Here is a 20,534-nt window from a genome sequence, read left to right as displayed (position 1 = left end):
GAAAATTCGGTGAGGCCATATAAAAATCTGTTGAGCTCGGGTGGGAATTTCCAGTCTTGGGGTGCATGCAGCTGGAAAATCCTGCCCAAAACGTTAGCTCTATTTTCTCTCACGGATGCTGTCAGACCTGCTGAGATTTTCCAGCATTTCCTGTTTTTGATATTATTTAATGTGTTCAGTTTCTTTTCCACAATTTGTGTTCCATTAGTTCTAATCCTTGATAAACAGGATATTTTTAATTAAAGCCATTATTGCCTCCTTATCTGTTTGATCAATTAAATTGACTTCCTTCCAGCAGTGAGCACTGCAGAGACTGGTGCACATAGTGAAAATAATTGGAGGGCTTTTCTTTGTGTCTTGTGCTTCAATTGTCTTGACATGTTGGGAAGTCCTATTTCTTGTATATGCAGGGGATTTTCATGGCAATTTCATTACAATGTTAATGTATGACGTGGAGATGCCAGCGTTGGACTAGGGTGGACACACAGTAAGAAGTCTCACAACACCAGGTTAAAGTCCAGTAGGTTTCTTTGGAACCATCAGCTTTCCGAGGGCTGCCCCTTCATCAGGTGAGTTCACCTGATGAAGGGGCAGCCCCCCGAAAGCTGGTGATTCCAAATAAACCTATTGGATTTTAACTTGGTGTTGTGCGACCACTTAGTGTTAATGTAAACTTACCTATGACACTAACAGATAAACTTACATAGATTTTAAACATTTGGTTGCACACATCTGTTGCTAACACTCAGTATTTCAGATTGAGGGATAAGGCTGGGTGAAGTGGGGGTTTTTGATTGGATACAGTTATTGTTACACCCACTAGCTGACGCAGTTTTGGCGGGGTGGGATATTTGAATGTAATTCTGCAGAGCTGCTCTGACTTAAGCTAGTTTCTCTTCTGTCTCCTACGTTTCACTGGTATTCATTTCTCTCCAGTTAGGAATTTATTTATTCCCCCCATCAATCTTTAACTCTACTTCTACAAGTTTATTTTTCTGCATTTAGCTATTTATATTTGATTTGCCGACACGATGGACTGTTCATACACACCACAGAGCTCACTCTCAACTCACTGCAAAGTGAAGGGCCAGATTCAGGTAAGAAAATAAGCATATATACTAATTTAATTCTTTTGTTTTAGTTTAAAATATATAAATCAAACATTTAAAAAATAAGACGAATCTCCCAATGTTGATATCCAAGCTGTGTGTTGAGTATTTGAAAACATTTTTTTTATTAAAGTTTAGACAAGGACGCACAAAGACTTGTTAAATTTGATGTTTCACCTTTTACAATATTTCGGCAGTAAATTTGACTTTGATCCCACTTCCGAGTTGCCTCCTCAAAAGGCGCCACCCAAATGTTCCACTATTTGAAGATTTTATTTTGTCATTTTTCCAGATTATCTTCGGACCAATGTTCTCGGGGAAAAGGTAACATTTAATATTCTCCCTTTTCTCCCCTTTTTTATTTTTCTTGACAACGACATGTTTGAAGGGAATTTGCCGGTAAAGCAGCTGTTTGGCGCCAACTCTCCTTCCGCCCAGCGCTGCCCCCCTCTCTCTCATCTGCAAACTGCTTCTGTCTTCACAGACATCTACTCAACTGCATTCTGATTTATACTTTCCTCTCTCTCTGTTAGAAACCCGGTTCTCCATTCTCACCACATCTAACTGGTGTGTTTTAAATCTGTGTTTGTAAATAATTGGAATAAATATTTCACATTAGCCTATTAATTCAATGTTGTTGTCAGTTTCTTTAAATGCTTTATTTGTCTTCAATATGTTAGCTGCATTTTGGGAAGTTCTGCACTGTGTCTAATATGCACTCTATCTATGACTTAACAATGACTCAAAGTGCCCAATATACATTCTGGTTGTAGTGCCTAATAGATATTCGATCTATACTTTCGAGTCTTTAACAATGACTCAAAGGTATAGATAGGATGTATGTTAGGCACTAAAGCTTGCATTTATGTAGCGTCTTTAACTAGGTGTGGCGTGCGATGGGGGAGTCGGCAGTGCAAGTGGTGCCCAGTATGGAGTAAGACCCTTCACTAACACGGCTTGTCCGTTCCAGGAATATCATAACGGCGGGGCAATTCCTCTGGGATCGGGGATGTGGACACAGCGGCTCCTCCTCCTCCAGGTCCATACCCTGTGAGCTGGGACAGTGGATTCCAGTGAATGGACTCGATTGTTCCCTTTAGGCTATACGGTTTTGGGATTTCTAGACAATATATAGCGAGTTGGGCTGAAGGGCTTGCTTTTTTAATTTAATTTTTTTACTCCATCCTTAAAGTTACAAAGCCAGTGCTCAGAATTGGTTACTGCCTAATACCCCCTTATCTGATGAATTAGTACTTCACCATGTTGAACACCACTTGGAAGATGACAGGACCAAAGGCTACAAAGAATGTATTCTGGGGGATCTCGATGTCTGTTAAGAGTGATTCGATACACCACTACTGACCAAATCCTAAAGGATATATCTGCCAGACCAGAATATAACTCAAAATGGACCAGGCAGACCCAAATCCACTCCTTGCTTGCTCCAAAAAATCAGTTCAAAATCCAGTTGAATCCAATTCAAGGACCCAATGAAAGGGGTAAACAAGATCCAGCTGACAAGATGAGGCATTGTACCCTACTTTGAGCTTGATCTTAGCCAACAGGCTGAGAAGCGAAGAGCCTGTTTCTGTGCTGTATATCTCTGAGTTCATGGTGCCTGCCGTTGTTAGTGCATAAACCTCACACGGTTTTGAGGGAGAAGAAGAGGCACAGCTCCAGGGACCTGTGTTCGATTCCGGGCTTGAGTCACTGTCTGTGTGGAGTTTGTATGTTCTCCTCATGTCTGCGTGGGTTTCCTCTGGGTGCTCTAGAACATAAGAACATAAGAAGTAGGAGCAGGAGTAGGCCATCCAGCCCTTCGAGCCTGCCCCGCCATTCAATAAGATCATTGAAGTGACTCAGTTCTACTTTCCAGCTTTCTTCCCATAACCCTTAATTCCCTTGCCTACCAAAAACCTATCTACCCGTGTCTTAAATATATTTAGCGAGGTAGCCTCTACCACTTCAACGGGCAGAGAATTCCAGAGATTCACCACCCTTTGAGTGAAGAAGTTCCTCCTCAACTCTGTTCTAAACTGCGCCCCCCCCCCCCCCCCCCACTTTATCTTGAGGCTGTGCCCTCTAGTCCTGCTGTCCTTTCTGAGCGGGAAGAATCTCTCTACCTCTACCCTATCCATCCCCTTCATTATCTTATACGTCTCTATAAGATCCCCCCCCATCCTCCTAAACTCCAACGAGTACAGACCCAGTCTATTTAGTCTCTCTTCATAGTCCAACCCCCTCATCTCCGGTATCAGCCTAGTGAACCTCCTCTGCACTCCCTCCAAGGCCAAAATATCCTTGCGCAAGTGCGGCGACCAAAACTGCACACAGTACTCCAGCTGCGGCCTCACCAGCGCACTGTACAGTTGCAGCAAGACCTCCCTGCTTTTATATTCTATCCCCCTCGCTATGAAGGCCAGCATCCCATTCGCCTTCTTGATCACCTGCTGCACCTGCAAGACTGGGTTTTTGCGACTCATGCACAAGGACCCCCAGGTCCCTCTGCACTGCAGCATGCTGCAGCTTTTCACCCTTTAAATAGTAATCCCTCCTATTATTATTCCTGCCAAAGTGGATAACCTCACACTTGCTAACATTATACTCCATCTGCCAGGTCCTCGCCTACTTGCTCAGCCTATCTAGATCCCTCTGCAGACTTTCTACACCCTCCGCACAATTTGCTTTTCCACTCATCTTTGTGTCATCAGCAAATTTCAACACTCTACACTCAGCCCCCTCCTCCAGATCATCTATATAAATGGTAAATAGCTGAGGCCCCAGCACCGATCCCTGCGGCACTCCACTAGTTACCAACCGCCAATCAGAATAGTACCCATTGATACCAACTCTCTGCCTCCTATTAGACAACCAATCCTCTATCCACGCTAACACCTTACCCCCAACTCCATGCCCCCTAACCTTCTGAAGCAACCTTTTGTGCGGCACTTTATCAAACGCCTTTTGAAAATTGAGAAACACCACATCCACCGGTTCCCCTCTGTCTACCGCACTAGTCACATCCTCATAGAATTCCAATAAATTTGTCAAACACGACTTCCCCTTAACGAATCTGTGATGCGTCTGCTCTATCAAACAATTCTTCTCGAGATGCCTCGCTATTTCTTCTTTGATGACGGATTCCAGCATTTTTCCAACAACAGACGTTAAACTAACTGGCCTATAATTCCCTGCCTTTTGCCTGCTACCTTTTTTAAACAGCGGCGTGACATTAGCCATTTTCCAATCTTCCAGCACTTCCCCGGAATCCAGCGAAGTTTGGTAAATAATCACTAAGGCATCTACTATCACCTCTGCCATTTCCTTCAGAAATGAAGGAAATGTTTCTAGTTTCCTCCCACAGTCCAAAGATGTGCAGGTTAGGTTGATTGGCCATGCTAAAAATTGCCCTTTAGAGTCCTGCGGTGTGTAAGTCAGAGGCATTAGCAAGTAAATAGTTAGGGATATGGGAGTAGGGCCTGGGTGGGATTGTGGTTGGTGCAGACTCGATGGGCTGAACAGCCTCCTTCTACATTCGAGATTCAATGATTTTAAGATGTTTCTGTTAATAGGAGAGACGAGTACCTGAGGGCACAGTCGCAGAGTAAAAGGACGAAACTTTTGAACTGAGATGAGGAAGAATTTCTTTTGCTGGAAGGTGGTGAATCTGTGGAATTCATCACCACAGAAAGTTGTGGAGTCCAGGCATTTAAGATATAGATGGGCTCTTGATTGGTAAAGAGATCAAGGGTTATGGGGGAAAAGCAGGAGAAAGGGGTTGAGAAACTTATCAGCCATGACTGAATGGCCTAATTCTCCTCTAATATCTTGCGGTCTTAAAGAGAGATATTTTAAGCACCACATTAAAGGAAGAGACATTTAGGGACACGAATTTCAGAGGTTAGTGGGCAGGTAAGTAAGGGGTACTAAAATCAGGATGTTCAAGAGCCTGGAATTTAAAGAACTGCAGATATCTCAGAGGATTGTGAGGCTGGAGAAGATTACAGATGGGGGCAAGGCCATGGAGAGATTTGAAAATGAGAAACAGTTGCTTGACTGAGCTAATATAGATCAGTGAGCATAGGGGAATGGAATTGCTACAAGATAAGACACAAGATTCAAGGTTTTGAATAGTTTTGGAGGGTAGAATGTGGAAGGCTGTGTTGTGAGTGCGTTAGAATGGTCAAATCTACAGATAACTAAAGCATAGATGAGGGCTTCAGCAGTAGAACAGCTGAGTCGGGGCAGAAATGGGTGATGTTACAGAGGTGAAAAGGGCAGTCTTAGTAACATCTGGTTGAAAGCGCATCGTGGAGTCAAATATGAAACCGAGTACAAATAGTGGGTGGCACAGTGGTTAGCACTGATGCTTCAAAGCTCCAGGGACCTGGGTTCAATTCCACCTTGGGTGACTGACTGGGTTTTGCGCATCCTCCCTATGCCTGTGTGGGTTTGCTCTGGTTTTCATCCACAAGCCAAGAAGATATGCAGTTTAGGTGGAATGGTCATGGTAAATGCGCAGGGTTTCAGGGATACGACAGGGTAGAGGACTTGGGTAAGATACTCTGTCAGAGAGTTGATACATACTTCATGGGCCAAATGGCCTTCTCCAACAGTAGGGATTCTAAGAGTCTAGTTCATAGGGCAATGGGTCAATGACAAGAGTGTAGTTTATGGTGGGGTATGAAGACAATGGCCTAGATTTCTATCTTTTAGGTGGAAATTGGAGAAAGTCCCGGCTTTGCAGGCTCCCTTCTGGTGGAGGTGTGCTGGCAATTCTCTGGGCAGCCAGCCCCAGAAACACGCTTTGGGCAGAGGTAGTATGTGACTTAGTAGGTGGCCATTTCACTATTCGAATCCTATATGCTGGAAATCAGTCACTGTAAGAAGGTGGAAGTTATCAAAGGTTCGCAAAGTGCCTGAGAGAATAAGTCAGAAGCTGTCAGGTGCGTGAATGTTAAACATATTGACCAGCTGGTTTCTAACCCTTGAGGTGCTGGCCCAGTAAGAGCCTGTGATAGGAAACTTTAGATTGAGGTCTGACCATTGGAAATGTATGAAGTGAGACCACACAGGAGCCATTCATTTTTGTCAATGTCACACCACACCCAGCCTTGCGGCAGAGTGTTTGTACATGGTGCACTTTGCTACCACTGTGCATCGCTGCTGCAGGGAGTGGATGTTTAGGGTGTGGGTGGGGTGCCACACAGGTTGCTTTGCCATGAATGATGTTGTGGTCCTTGAGTGTTGTTGGAGCTGCACTCATCCAGGCATGCAGAGGGTATTTCATCACACTCCTGACTTAAGCCTGGTAGATGGCGGACAGACTTTGGGAAGCCAGGAGGTGAGTTACTCACCTCAATTCCTAGGCCTGCTCTTGTAGCCTCTGTTCATAACGCTCGTTCAATGGTAACCTGGAGGATATTGATAATAGAGGATTCAGTGAATGTAACACTATTGAATATGAAGGAAAGATAGTTAGATTCTCATGGTCATTGCCTGCCAGGCATTTGGCACAAATGTTACTTTATGCTGAACAGTCTTGATTTGCAGCATTTCTGTTGGTTCATCAATCATACCAGCATGTGCCGAGACACATCCAATACTAGATAGGTATGTTATTAACACTGGAGCCAGATTATCTGCCCTGTATTTGATTGCATTGAAAGTACACTTTCTGGCATGTCTGAATCAATTAATCAGTGTGACCAAATGCAGATTTATGATGGTGAAGATTTCAGCTATTGTGATGCCAGAGAGCCTGGAACTCACCAATAGATTTTCCCTCTCCTGTCAGGAATGGGCATCTCCTGGAAGAGGTGAGGAGCCCGCGATCCTGAGGGCAATTGTATATCAGTGGCCTGACAACCATTTGCTTCTGAGGATGCATCTGTATTCCCAATTTGGTTATGTGAAATGTGTCTGTATTAGATCCTCTCTATTGACTATGGTCAGGTGCAGAGCAACCCCTCCCCCCACCCCAACCCACATTTCCATCACTGCCCCCCTCCCCCATCCTCAGTTAAAGGAGCAAGAAATAATCTGAGGAGAGAAAAGCTAAGATGGGGAAGGGAAGTTGGTCAGTAGGAGATAGGCTTGGAGAAGGCGTGAGGGGAGATGGGAGAAAAACTAGAAACGTAAACAAGTAGGGTAGGGGGGATGTGTGTGGAGGCCTCTGGGCATTTATCCCAGTGGGCTAGGATAAGGGAAAGAGCTGATCAAATAGTCTCAATCTTGGTGACAAATCATGAGTTGCTCGTACTATGTTGTTGAAGATGAGGGAGAAGGTTTAAGAAGGATTGTTAATTAGGATCATTACATTGGCCAGCAAAAAAAAACAGCAACAAAGTAAATAACAATATGTTTGCTTTTGGTGATAATTGAAGGGTAAATGTTGCCATGAGAACTCATGGAATCTGATGGACATCAGGTTAACATCTTTATCTAAAAGACAGGAGCGCCAACAATACAGCACGCAATACTGCACTGGAGTGTCCAATTGGATTGTTTGCTTAAGTCTTAAATGGGCTTTGAACCACAAACATTTGACTTAGGTGAAAATATTACAAGTAAGCCAAAACTGTCACTTAATTGCAATCGCCACGTTTTATTTAACATTTCTTTCAAACTGACTTCTCAGAGTGTGTAAAACAGCTCAAAAATCAGAACCATTCTCTGGTTGATTTTAAAAAGTTTGCATAGCTCAGCAGTAGGGACCCAAACAGACTCATTCAAAAGTCCTCTATCTTAATTTAGAAAGTTACCAACTAATTGCCTGCCTCTGTTGCTTTACAATTATTCTCCTCTCTTAAAACAGGAGAGTGGATTATAAGCACTGAGGATGTTATAGCTCTTGTATAAAGATCAAGAATTACTTTAGGTCTGTGAAATGAAACTTAGATTTGACTTCAGTCTCTGGCAAGAGTGCTATCACTGAGCCATAGCTGACACCATTTTGCAAACTGAATTCTGTCAGTCTGGTTACGATGCTAGTTCAGCCTTGCACCTGCTGTTTCCTTTCATTCGCTCAGGTGGTTCTCAATCTCACCTGGATGAACAGATGCCTCTGTAGGAAGAGTTGGTGATAACTCAGTTTGAGGATCAAAATCAAAATTTTGTGGTTTCTGCTAGGACCTCTTTATGAGTCTCCACTTCGCAACCTGTGCATCTGACTAAACTCTCATTTTCCTCTCTATTTTGCAGCACAGAGCTGATGCGTCGGGTGAGAAGGTTTCAGATTGCTCAATATCACTGTCTTCTGGTAAAATATGCAAAGGACATTCGGTACAGTAAGGAAGACCTGGCTACACATGACCAGTGAGTATTGAGTGCAGCTTAGGAGTCGCAGGTATACTGGTTAAGTGACTACGGCAATCTATTTGACCAGTGCCTATGCACATATTTTTATTATCTAATTGTGAACAAGATAAAAGCTTACAGTAAATTTTAGCTTTTTCTGAAATGTCCCTTGTAAATGGCAAAATACTTGCTGCTAACCTTGCTATGACATTTTTGACCAGTGATTCCTCTGAACCTGATTGGCACTTCCTTAAGTGGAAAACTGTTCTGTATTTGCTCTCTTGCCAGATAACTCTCTCAAACTCTTGACAGTATGGTCTGTGTCTTTTTGTTTCTGACTGCAATCCCTAGGCTTGACTTCTAACCTCCATTAGTGGAGATTAGCTAGCCACTTCACTTAGCCAGCTACCACCCAGCAAATTAGTGCTGCCTGTAGCTGCCCTCTTCTCTCTCCCAAGGATTAGTCATAATAAATATGAAACATAACCGGGATGCTCCCAAAAGAATTCGAAGTGCTGAATTTGTGTAAAAACTGGAATAAACCCCACTAGTTTTTTTAGCAGGATTTTCAAAAGGAATCTTGCAGGCGTTGTGTGTTACAAAGTGCCATAACAAGTTTCATAATGAAAATCAGAGGGCAGGGTCTACTCCCAATAGAGAGGCCAGCAATATAGCGCTGATCTGTTAGAACCCAGACCAGCGCATGCGCAGTAGCTGTGCACTGCCGGCCTCCTGGCTGACCCCCACCATGATGGTCAGCCCCAATCGGCCCTTCCCTCCCTCACCAATTCCAAATATAGAGTGGCAGCAGGCCCCCCCATCGATCTCCCCTCAAAAGGCCCTGCCTACTGCCTGCTCTGACTGGGGCATAAGGCCACAATCAGATCAGCCATGATCTTATTGAATGGGGGAATAGGCTCAGTGGACTGAATGGCCTACTCCTGCTCTTATTTCTTAACCATACTGTTAGTATTAGAGTGTACATTTCTCACAATTCATTTGGCAGATTTCATTTTCATTTCTAACAATCTGTTCTTCCATCTATTTGACTAATTTCTAAAATATCCATTTTTCCCTCCATGGTTTTTCTGTAACTTTTAACACAGTCAACTCCTGTTCTTCAATGTTCAAAAGGCCCTTGCCCCCACGTAAACCCGTCCTGGATACCTCACCAGTAGATTGCGAAAAATCAAAGATGGGGGTGAGGGGAGTGCAAAAAAATTCAAGAAGGTCATCTGCGTACATATTGCTTACATTATGGATTTGAAGAGCAGTGAGTGTGGGAGAGACAGAATCTTTGAGGAGCTGCTCCTCCACTGACTGATTCTCTCTTTCTCAAGCTCACTGCTTCACCCCTCCAATCACATCTTTCCTCTCCCCTGCCTCTCTGCCCCTCCAGAGATAGCATCTATGATTGGAGGAGCAACAAGGCAGGAGGGAGACAGGCTGTGATTGGGGGAGCTGGAGCAATTATTCTGGCCAGTGCCACTGCCACCAAGCAGGAGACTTGGCTGCATTATTACCAATCTCATTGATAGGAGGCTGTTGAGAAGAAGCCAGAAATTAAAAAGGAGTGGGTGGCTGGAAAGCCAGGAACAGGGCTGGGAGCTGGACAACGCTGCCATTCTCACAAATGGCCTCAGCATTCTTATTAGGACACAGGCCATTCAGCCCTTCAAGCCTGCTCTCCCATTCAGTAAGATCATGGCTGATCTGTTTGTGGTCTCAATGCCACCTTCCTGATCCCCAGAACACTTGACTCCCTTGTCTATCAAAAATCTCTCTAACTCAAGCCTTCTATAAATTAATGGAAGCATCCTTCACTAGACTCTGTGGAGGGGGATTCCATTGATCCTCTTAGAGACAAAAAATTCTCATTTCTTGACTTAAAAACCTTTTGTTGCACATTCTTTTTGCCTTGAGGAATATATTTAGTTTGCACTCTTCGTTACGTTCGTGAAGATTTCCAAGTGTAGCTCTTGCTGTCTCGTTTGGCACTTACTTTTGCTCAAATAATTTGTGTCATATCTCTTATTTCTGAACTTTCTAGTCCACAACCCTTATTATTAACTCCATTATCCTGTTCTTTTTCATATGTACCACAACAATGTTATGGTCACTATTTCCCCAAATCTTCCACTATCACATCAGGCATTTACCTCAGAAGGAAGTCAAGCAACATACTTCCCTTGTTGGACTAGAAACCTACCCATTTGGGACCATTCTTAGCTGCATTCTTAAAGAGTATTCCCTACATTGGCCAGGTGCCTAATCTTTATTGTGCGTGGCCATCTTGGGAAGACAAAGTATCTGAGATGTATCATGCAGGCTTTGCATGTCTCAGGTTCCAGTTGTCTTGATCTTGGGTGACAACCATGAATAATTCAAGACAATTGTCAAAACTTCCCCATCACACATTTGATATTCTGGCTGTTTTATTTTACACCACTATAAATCGAAGCTGATTCTGAAATGATGCTGTGCTGATTATGCACCTTTGTAATTTCCTTTAATCCTCTAGTTGACTTATTGAGTTAGCCGGGGTGCATCCCACAGTTCTAAATTGAGATTGTTGATATTGATCCAAAACTTCCATTTATAAAACCTGCTGCTGTTTTGTTTCTTTATCTCTCAGGTTTACAATGCAGGCAGTTCCTGCGACAAAACTGAGTGAGGTTTTTCAAGAAGCACTGAAATCTGCAGTTATTGGAATTGATGAAGGGCAGTTTGTAAGTGTGGCCTGTATTGCTTTGTTTGAAATTTCAGAGTGCACTGTATCCAAAAAATCCAAGCTACCCAGAGTCTAATCCCCGGATAAAGTCCTTTTTCAGTCAATTAAGAAGTTTGGAGTGAAAAGCTTACCTTAAAATAGGTCAACCTTTAAGGAAATTGTATGTCTTCTAACAGTGCTGTCTCATTCTAGTACATGGTTCAATGCTCCTCCAGGTGTGCCCCCTGAGTGTAAACTTGGTGGTGAATGCTAGGCTGCTCAAATCTGAGACACCCAGTAGCACAGTAGTTAACACTGCTGCTTCACAGTGCCAAGGACCTGGGTTCCATTCCTGGCTTGGGCCACCGTTTGCATGTTCTCCCTCGTCTGCGTGGGTTTCCTCCGGGTGCTCTGGTTTCTCCCACATTCTGCAAGATATGCTGGTTGGGTGCATTGACCCGAACAGCCACTGGACTGGTGACTAGGGGAATTTCACAGTAACTTCATTCCAGTGTTAATGTAAACCTTACTTGTGACTAGTAAATAAACTCTAAACAACTAGAATCTGATCCTTCCCTGATCTATTATCACACTATCCATCTGTGTTCTTTCCTGATTTCTTCCCCCACCCCTGCCACTAGCTCTTACTCCAAATTTCTAATTTGGGAACGTTGAGGCTAATTGTTGCATTTTCATAGAATTGGAATGGTTACAACATAGAAGGAGACCATTGACCCATCATGTCCATTCTAGCCCTCTGAAAGAGTAGTTCACTTCGTGCCACTCCTGTGCCTTATCTCCTTTTACTTCAAGTCAATGATCCGATTCCCTTTTGAGAGCCATGATTGAATCTGCTCCTCCACACTCTTGAGATAGATCAATGGGAAGACAATGTCCTAATGGTATTATTGCTAGACTATTAATCCAGGAACTGGGTTCAGGTCCCGCCACAGCAGATAGTGGAATTTAAATTCAACTTTAAAAAAAAACTGGAATTAAGAATCATTGTCAATTGTCCATAAAGCCATCTGGTTCACTAATGTCAGTAAAACCTGTCTGGTTCACTAAGGAAATCTGCCATCCTTACTGGTCTGGCTTACATGTGACTCCGGAGTCACAACAATGTGGTTGATGCTCACTGCCAAATGGCCAAGGGCAGCTAGGGATGAGCAATAAATGCTAGCTAGCCAACAACGCCCATGTCCCATAAATGAATACAATTGCAGCAAAACATCCCTATTTCTATACTCAAATTCTCTTGCTATGAAAGTCAACCTTATAGCCTGCTGTACCTGTGTGCTTATTTTCAGTGACTGATGCACGAGGACTCCAAGTTTTCACTGAGCATCCACTTCTCTCAATTTTGCACCCATTCAAATAATAATTTGTTTTCCTATTATTGCTACCAAAGTGGATAACCTCACATTTATCCACATTATACTACACACTCAGCCTGTCCAAATCAAGCTGAAGCATCTCTGCATCCTCCTCACAGCTCACCCTCCCACCCTATTTTGTATCATCTGTAAATTTGGAGATATTACATTCAGTTCCCTCTTCCAAGTCATTAATATATAATGTGAAAGATTAGGGTCCTAGCACAGATCCCTGCAAAACTTGACTAGTCACTGACTGCCAATCAGAAAAAGACCCATTGATGCCAACTCTTTGCTTCCTATTTGCTAACCAGCTTTCTACCAATCTCAAGACATTGCTTGCAATCCCATGTGCTTTAACTTTACATAGCAGTCTGTTATGTGAGAACTTGTCAAAAGCCTTCTGAAAGACTAACTAAACCACATGCACTGGTTCTCCTCAATCAATTCTACTAGTCACATCCTCACAGATTTCCAATAGATTCGTCAAGCATGATTTCCCTCCTGTAAATCCATGCTGATTTTGTCTGATTATACCACTGCCTTCCAAATGCTGAGTTATGAAATCTTTGATAATGGACTCTAGCAACTTCCCCAGTATCAACGTTAGGCTTATTGGCCTATAGTTCCCTCTTTTTTCTCTATCTCGCTTTTTGAATAGTGGGCTTACATTAGCTACCCTCCAATCTGTAGGAAAGATTCCAGAGTCCATAGAATTTTGGAAAATAACCACAAACCCCCCCCCTGCAATATTAGTTTAAACTCTCCCCAACCATTCTAGCATGCACCTCCCCCTTCTCCAAGAACATCAGTTCCGATTCTACCTAGGTGTAACCCATCCAGTTGGTACAGGTCCCATCTCTCCCAGAACCGGTCCCAATGTCCTAGGAATCTGAAGCCCTCCCCCTCATACCATCTTTTCAGACACACGTTCATCCTATGTATCCTGCTGTTACTACTCTGACTAGCACTTGGCACAGGCAGTAATTCTGAGATCACTACCTTTTGAGGTCTTCAGACTTGATGGGCTGAATGGCCTCCTTCTGCACTGTAAGGATTCTATGATTCTAAAGCCCAGGATCCTATATGCCTTATTAACCTGTCCTGCCAGCTTCAGTGATTTGTGTACATAACTTACAGATAACTCTGCTCCTGCATCCTCATTAGAATTGGACCTTTTATTGTCTCTCCACGTTTTTCCTAACAAAATGAATCACTTCACACTTTGCTGCTTTCAATATCACCTGCCACTTGTTTTCCTGCTTCCCCCGCTTGTACATCAACTTTTGAAGTTCCACACTATCCTCATCTCAATTCACAAAACTTGCATGTTTTGTCTCATCTGCAATTTTCCCTGTGCACAAGTCTTGGTCATTAGTATATAATCAGGTGGAACAGGAGTTTCAACACTGACCCCAGGGAACTCCACTTAAAACCTTCCTCCAGGCTTAAAAAAAAAACATTCATTACTTCTCTGTGTCCTGTCACTCAGCTGATTTTGTATCTACGTTGCTATTTTCCTTTTTATTCCACAAGCTCTAACCTTGCTGACAAATCTCGCGTGGCCCTTTATCAAATGCCTTTCCGAAATCCATGTGTTCCATAACTCAGATCAAGAAACCCATTATAGAAGAAGGATCAAATTCGAACCTGCTTATTCGTACTGGTTCAGTACCACAGCAGGCAGCGCGCTGAACCACTGGGCTATTAGTGGTACCCATTCAACACCAAGATTCCCATGAACTTTGAGGCCGGAAATGGGTTTGATCACTCCTCTGCAAAGTACCTAGAGATGGTTTGCTATGTTAACAGTGCTGATATCAAGGCAGGATGTTGTTGATTGGCTTGCCTAACTCTTTCTGAATCTGAGGAAAGGTGCTTGTTACAAGTAATGATGTTGAAGTTCTTCGTGTATCTCTAGTTTCCAGATTGCGTTGAATTTGCTGAAGAAATGGCTAACCGAGGGAAAACTGTGATCGTGGCGGCCCTGGATGGAACTTTCCAAAGGAAAGTAAGTAGAACTCATGAGGAAATTGTGCAGTAGTAGAGCCAAATGAGTATATCTTGTTCAATTTACATGCTGCCTGTCTAATATCACAAACATATCTTTTACAACTCAATTTCGTTCACTTAATTTCGTCTTGGGAGAGGGAAGCAATGCTCTTCATAAAATATATTCCAAAACTATTTAAGAATTTCCACTGAATTCCTGACTTTGCTCATACTTTTAAGCACAGGTCAAGCCCTTTCCCACAGGAAGCGTTTCAAAGATGTGGAGGAGAGATTTAGTGGTTTTGTCACTCGAGGGACTGTAAACTGATCAATCTCCTGAAACCCAGGAGCGGCAGTGTTGAAGTGGGAGGGAAGGTCACTAACAAGCATCTTATTTCAAACAAATTGGTGGTGAAATGGTCCTGCCCTGAAGGAGACCGTTTGGCCCATTGTACCTGTGCCAGCTCATGCAATGACCTTTCATTCCCCTGCTCTTTTCCCGTATCCGTGCAGCTTTGTTCTTTTTTGAATATAGATTCAATTAACTTTCGAAAGTTCACATTTCACCATCTTCGCAAGCAGTCGTCACAACTTGCATCATAAAAGCAATCTCAGGTATTTTGCCAATACCTTAAATCTGCTTCCTCTGCTGATTACCTACTCTCCTGCCACTCCACCTACTCTATCCAAATAGTTCCCAGTTAAAACTCTTTTTGCCAAGGAGAACAACTTCACCTGGACACAGTTCTCCACACAATCGATTTTGCTCATCCGTGGTATGATTCTGGTAAATGTGTCCCACTGCTTGTCCAGGCGCACCGGAAAATTGATTCCTGGATTCTGTCATTCCTGACTGCAGTGAGAGGAAGGAGGCAGAATGCTTGCTGTGTGACAGGAAAGTTTGTCTTCAGCCTGGCCAGTCTGATGTGGTGCAGCAGCAATTCGTCATAGAGTCAAAATGTATTCATTGCTATTGGAATCTGATTCTGAGCAACTCTGTTTGTCTCTCTAGGCTTTTGGCAACATTCTGAATCTGGTTCCCTTGGCTGAGAATGTGGTGAAACTGAGCGCTGTGTGCACAGAGTGCTACGGGGAGGCTGCATATACCAAAAGACTGGGAGCTGAGAAAAAGGTTTGTTTCTTTTTGTCTTTCTTTCTTTGTTTTCTTCCCCTCCTGAAGAAACCATTCCCCAGATTCTGGGCATCATCCAGAATCTTGCCAATTGTCCACTCAATGTATGTGACTCTAGGTGGAGGGAGAAGGTGCCACCATTAAGTATGATCGAGGCACTAACAAAAGTCACATGCACGTCAGTGGAGTTTCCTTTATCTCAGCTTGGGGCTCAGACCAATTGTGATCCCTAAACTGGTATCTCAGCAGAGACCTTGGAACAGGCATACGACCTACCTGACCTTTTATGGCTTAACTTCAGATAGACACTGAGCCAATACAGGATATGATGTGGAGATGCCAGCGTTGGACTGGGGTTGGCACAGTAAGTAGTCTCACAACACCAGGTTAAAGTCCAACAGGTTTATTTGGTAGCACAAACTTTCGGAGTGCTGCCCCTTCTGGTGACTCACCTGATGAAGGGGCAACGCTTTGAAGGCTTGTGCTACCAAATAAACCTATTGGACTTTAACCTGGTGTTGTGAGATTACAGGACAATAAGAGATTTACTTCACAATTCATTCAGTCATGTGAGAGTTCAATGAATTGTAAATGTGTCTGACCCATTGCAAATAATGGACAGAGTGAGAGAGTGACTAGTCAAGCCATAAATACCTTGTCCTGCATTAGTCTAAATGCAGGCAGGTCTGGCTATGCAAGTGAAAGCTATTGGGATTGAATGGTAATTTCAGGTGAAGAGTTGCCTTCTTTTAATCATTGTGCCAACAACTTGTATAGTATCTTAAATAACAAAAATATTTTGGGGTGTTTTCACAGAGGAAAAATAACTGGACGTAGAAGTTAAGACTGCAGTCAGAATTAAAGGGACTGAGTTGGTGAGTGGACAGGTGTAATTGGACTGTTGGAAAAAGTTTTCAAAAATAGGAGGAAGGGAGGCCAACAACGGGATTTAATCCTATCAGAGAAATCGTTGGTCCTGTTAGCTTCTTAAGGACTGAGCATGAAGCATTGTTTCTGGGTCCTGGGAGAAGAAGACCTTGACAGAATCTGGTGTGGATCTTTTCAGCAACAGGCAAAGAAGAAAGGGAATATTCGCTGTCAGTGTTCTGTGGTCAAACTGTGCTCTCAATGGGAACGAGGATGAAGATGAAAAGGATGAATTGCATTTGTGCAGCACCTTTCACAACCTCTAGCTGACTAGGAGCATTTTATAGTCAAAGAAGTACTTTTGCAATGAGGCCACTGTGGTAATTTAGGAAATGAGGCAGCTCTCACAAACAGCAATGGGATAATGACCATAGAATCCCACAGTGCAGAAGCAGGCCATTCAGCTCATCAAGTTTGCACCAACCACAATCTCATCTAGTCCCTATCCCCATCACCCCATGTATTTACTCTAGCTAATCCCCCAACACCAAGGGGCAATTTAGCATGGTCAATCCGCCTAACCCACTTATCTTTGGAGTGTGGGAGGAAACGAGCGCCTAGGAGAACCCCACACAGACACGGGAAGAATGTGCAAACTCCACACAGACAGTGACCCCAGCCAGGAATTGAACCTGGGTCCCTGGCGCTGCCAGGCAGCAGTGCTAACCACTGTGCCATGTCTTTTTTACTGATGTTGGTTGAGGGATAAATATCGGCCACGAAATCAGAGAGAACCTCCTGCTTTTCTTTGAAATAGCACCTGGGATCTTTTCCATGCACCTAAGAGAGCTATTAGACAGCGAGAAACTCAACTTCTTTATCCTGTCCCCGTCTGCCCGTAAACAGGGGTGGTTTGGGACTATATTTAAAGTGGGCTGTGGCATGCTTTCCCCTAACTCTCGGTCTGTGTGATCTAATTTAATAATAATTTGTATTATGATCAACTGGTTAGTTTACTCACATTCAAACCCAGTGAGAAGCAGTGTTTGCAACCACGCACATGCACACAAACATATATGTTCAGTAAAAGGACAATAGAAAAGAGCAAGATTTGCAACTATGGGCAACACAAATAAATAAATATTAGTTTGTGATTCCCAGAGTCTGAGAAGTTAGAATCCAGAGGGCATTCCCTTGTGGCAGAGTTTAGTCCAGATGAGTTTCTGGCTGGAGAGAACAACACGAGTGCTTGATATGACTGACATTGCAGCACAGTGGAGTTTGCGCTAAGATTGCTCAGCCTGCGATAACCAGAGACTTTTAAAATCCAGGAGGTGAGAGGTGGTGGCTGGCTGCTTGGTCTGCTAGGAGCTACTGGAGTTCTTCCTGTGTGATGTTAAATCAGTGGGTCATTGGTGGACCCGGGTAAGATGCTTTTTCAGAGAGTGCGTGCAGACTTGACTTGCCAAATAGCCTCCTACGCTGTTGGGATTCAATGGTTCAATAATTTCTGCTCCAAGATTCTTTTATTTCATCAGAATCCTTTCTTCCCTTGAAGAGATAGCAAGGGGCAACAAACATTGATGGGAGTTATTTATAGGCTACCAAGTTGCAGTGGTGATGGTGGGCATGGTATAAATCAGGAAGTTACAGCTTCATGTAAGGAGAGTAATACAGTAATAATGGAGTGCTTCAGTTTACATATAGACTGGGTAAACATTAAAGCTGTGGAGGATGAATTCCTAGACTGTGTACAAGATGGTTTTCCGGAGAAGTACTTTGAGGAACCAATTGGGGATCGGGCTATTTTAGATTTAGTATTTAATGAGAGTGCTAATTAGGATCCATTAGGAAATAGTGACCATAATATCATAGTTTGACATTAAACTTGAAAGTGAATCTGAACATAGGAAATGATAGTATGAGGGCCAAGTTGGCTGTGATGGATTTGGAAAATATATTGATGATCTCATTGAAATTTACATTCACTCTTGCACCACTAACACACTGGTTGCAGTGCACCCTCTACAAGATGCACTGCAGAAACTCAGCAAGGCTCCTCAGGCAGCACCTTCCAAACCTGTTACTGCTACCATCTAGAAGGATAAGGGCAGCAGACACATGGGAATACCAGTATCTGGAAGTTGTCCTCCAAGCCACTCACCATTCTGGTTAGGAAATATATCGCTGTTCCAAAAGCTTGGAACTCCCTTCCCAACAGCACTGTGGGATGTACCTACACCACATGGACTGCAGTGGATGGCGAAGGCAGCTCATCATCACCTCGAGGGCAATTGGAGATGGGCAAAAATTGCTGATCTAGCCAGTGACACCTGTGCCAACTTAAAGGAAAATAAGCAAAATTTCCAAAGTTCTCTCCCTTGTTTGATTTAGTCCAGTGACCCTGTTTTGTCCCAACAGGTTGAAGTGATTGGCGGAACAGACATGTACCGAGCGCTCTGCAGGCCCTGTTACTTTGCAAACGATAGCTGGATGGATACGGAGAGTGATAAGGAGAACAGAGGACAAAAAGGAAGTCATCAACCTATAGCTTCAAAACAACTGGTCTGGCCCCAACAAGGCAAATCACAAAGAAAACTCTCTGAAAATCTGCAGGTCTAACTCCTGAAGTTAAACATAGAACATTACAGCACAAACAGGCCCTTCAGCCCACAAGTTGCGCCGATCACTTGTATACCTACTAAGCCATAGACCTATCTATAACCCCCAATCCCATTAGATCCCATATACTCATCCAGAAGTCTTTTAAAAGACCCCAGCGAGTTCGCCTCCACCACCACCGATGGCAGCTGATTCCATTCACTCACCACCCTCTGAGTGAAGAACTTACCCCTAACATCTCCTCTGTACTTGCTTCCCTGCACCTTAAATCTGTGTCCTCTCGTAGTGACCATTTCAGACCGGGGAAATAGCCTCTGAGAATCCACCCTATCTATTCCTCTCAACATCTTATAAACCTCTATCAGGTCTTCCTTCATCTCTCCAGGGAGAAGAGTCCCAGCTCCCTCAACCTATCTTCATAAGGCATGCCTCCCAATCCAGGCAACATCCTTGTAAATCTCCTCTGCACCCTTTCAATAGCTTCCACATCCTTCCTATAGTGAGGCGAACAGAACTGCGCACAGTACTCCAAGTGGGGTCTTATAAAGTTGCAGCATTACCTCCCGACTCCTAAACTCAATCCCTCGATTAAAGAAGGCCAGTACACCATAAGCCTTCTTGACCACATCCTCCACCTGCGAGGCCGATTTAAGAGTCCTATGGACCCGGACCGCAAGATCCTTCTGCTCTTCAACACAGCTAAGACTCCTACCCTTGATATTGTATTCCTTCATCCCATTGGTCCTGTCAAAATGGACCACTAAACATTAATCTGTGTTGAAGTCCATCTGCCACTTCTCCGCCCAGTCTTGCATCCTATCTATGTCCCGCTGCAACTTCTGACATCCCTTCAGACCATCCACAGCACCACCAACCTTCGTATCGTCAGCGAACTTACTAACCCATCCCTCCACTTCGTCATCCAGGTCATTTATGAAAATGACAAACAGCAAGGGTCCTAGAACAGATCCCTGGGGCACTCCACTGGTGACTGACCTCCATGCAGAAAAAGACCCATCCACAACCACTCTCTGCCTTCTGCAGGCAAGTCAGTTCTGGATCCACAAGGCCAAAGCCCCTTGGATCCCATGCCCTCTCACCTTCTCAAGAAGTCTTGCATGGGGGACCTTATCAAACGCGTTGCTGGAGTCCATGTAAACCACGTCTACCGCTCTTCCTTCGTCAATGTGCTCAGTCACATTCTCAAAGAACTCAACTAGGCTCGTAAGGCACGACCTGCCCTTGACAAAACCATGTTGACTATTTCTGATCATTCTAAACTTCTCCAAATGCTCATAAATCTTGTCCCTCAGAAGCCTCTCCAACAGCTTACCAACCACTGAGGTCAGACTCACCGGTCAGAAATTTCCCGGGCTATCCCTGTTCCCTTTCTTGAATGTAGGAACCACATCCGCAATCCTCCGGAG

The 20,534-nt window shown here is 43.7% G+C and overlaps 2 protein-coding genes across 3 annotated transcripts in view; one reads left to right on the top strand and one right to left on the bottom strand.

The window, feature by feature from the left end:
- afmid (arylformamidase) overlaps window positions 1-20,534 on the bottom strand; it is a 62,320-nt gene that overhangs the window by 37,660 nt on the left and 4,126 nt on the right. Inside the window, exons 2-3 of one of the 2 annotated variants that reach the window (XM_080209501.1) lie at window positions 6,467-6,523; window positions 2,757-2,877 (exon numbers count right to left, since the gene is read on the bottom strand). The gene's annotated coding sequence lies outside the window, so the exon portion shown is untranslated. The remainder of the gene's footprint in view (window positions 1-2,756; window positions 2,878-6,466; window positions 6,524-20,534) is intronic. The other variant, XM_080209496.1, reaches the window with a different exon arrangement.
- tk1 (thymidine kinase 1, soluble) lies at window positions 877-19,208 on the top strand. The gene is made up of 7 exons (XM_080209502.1): window positions 877-1,097; window positions 1,402-1,433; window positions 8,313-8,426; window positions 11,044-11,137; window positions 14,416-14,505; window positions 15,499-15,618; window positions 18,907-19,208. The coding sequence occupies exons 1-7, from the start codon at window positions 1,032-1,034 to the stop codon at window positions 19,105-19,107; spliced, it is 717 nt and encodes a 238-aa protein (XP_080065628.1). The 5' UTR covers window positions 877-1,031; the 3' UTR covers window positions 19,108-19,208.

This window comes from Carcharhinus amblyrhynchos, chromosome 21 (genome assembly GCF_965287045.1).
Source record: "Carcharhinus amblyrhynchos chromosome 21, sCarAmb.v2.hapA, whole genome shotgun sequence".
NCBI classification, from domain to species: domain Eukaryota; kingdom Metazoa; phylum Chordata; class Chondrichthyes; order Carcharhiniformes; family Carcharhinidae; genus Carcharhinus; species Carcharhinus amblyrhynchos.
The sequence above is the reverse complement of the archived record's forward strand: the minus strand, read 5'-3'. Positions and strand labels throughout refer to the sequence as shown.

Coding starts and splice junctions, on each gene's coding strand:
- tk1 (XM_080209502.1), top strand. CDS start 1,032: ATGGACTGTTCATACACACCACAGAGCTCACTCTCAACTCACTGCAAA. Junction 8,427..11,043: donor GACCTGGCTACACATGACCA/GTGAGTATTGAG, acceptor TTTATCTCTCAG/GTTTACAATGCAGGCAGTTC. Junction 15,619..18,906: donor GACTGGGAGCTGAGAAAAAG/GTTTGTTTCTTT, acceptor TTGTCCCAACAG/GTTGAAGTGATTGGCGGAAC.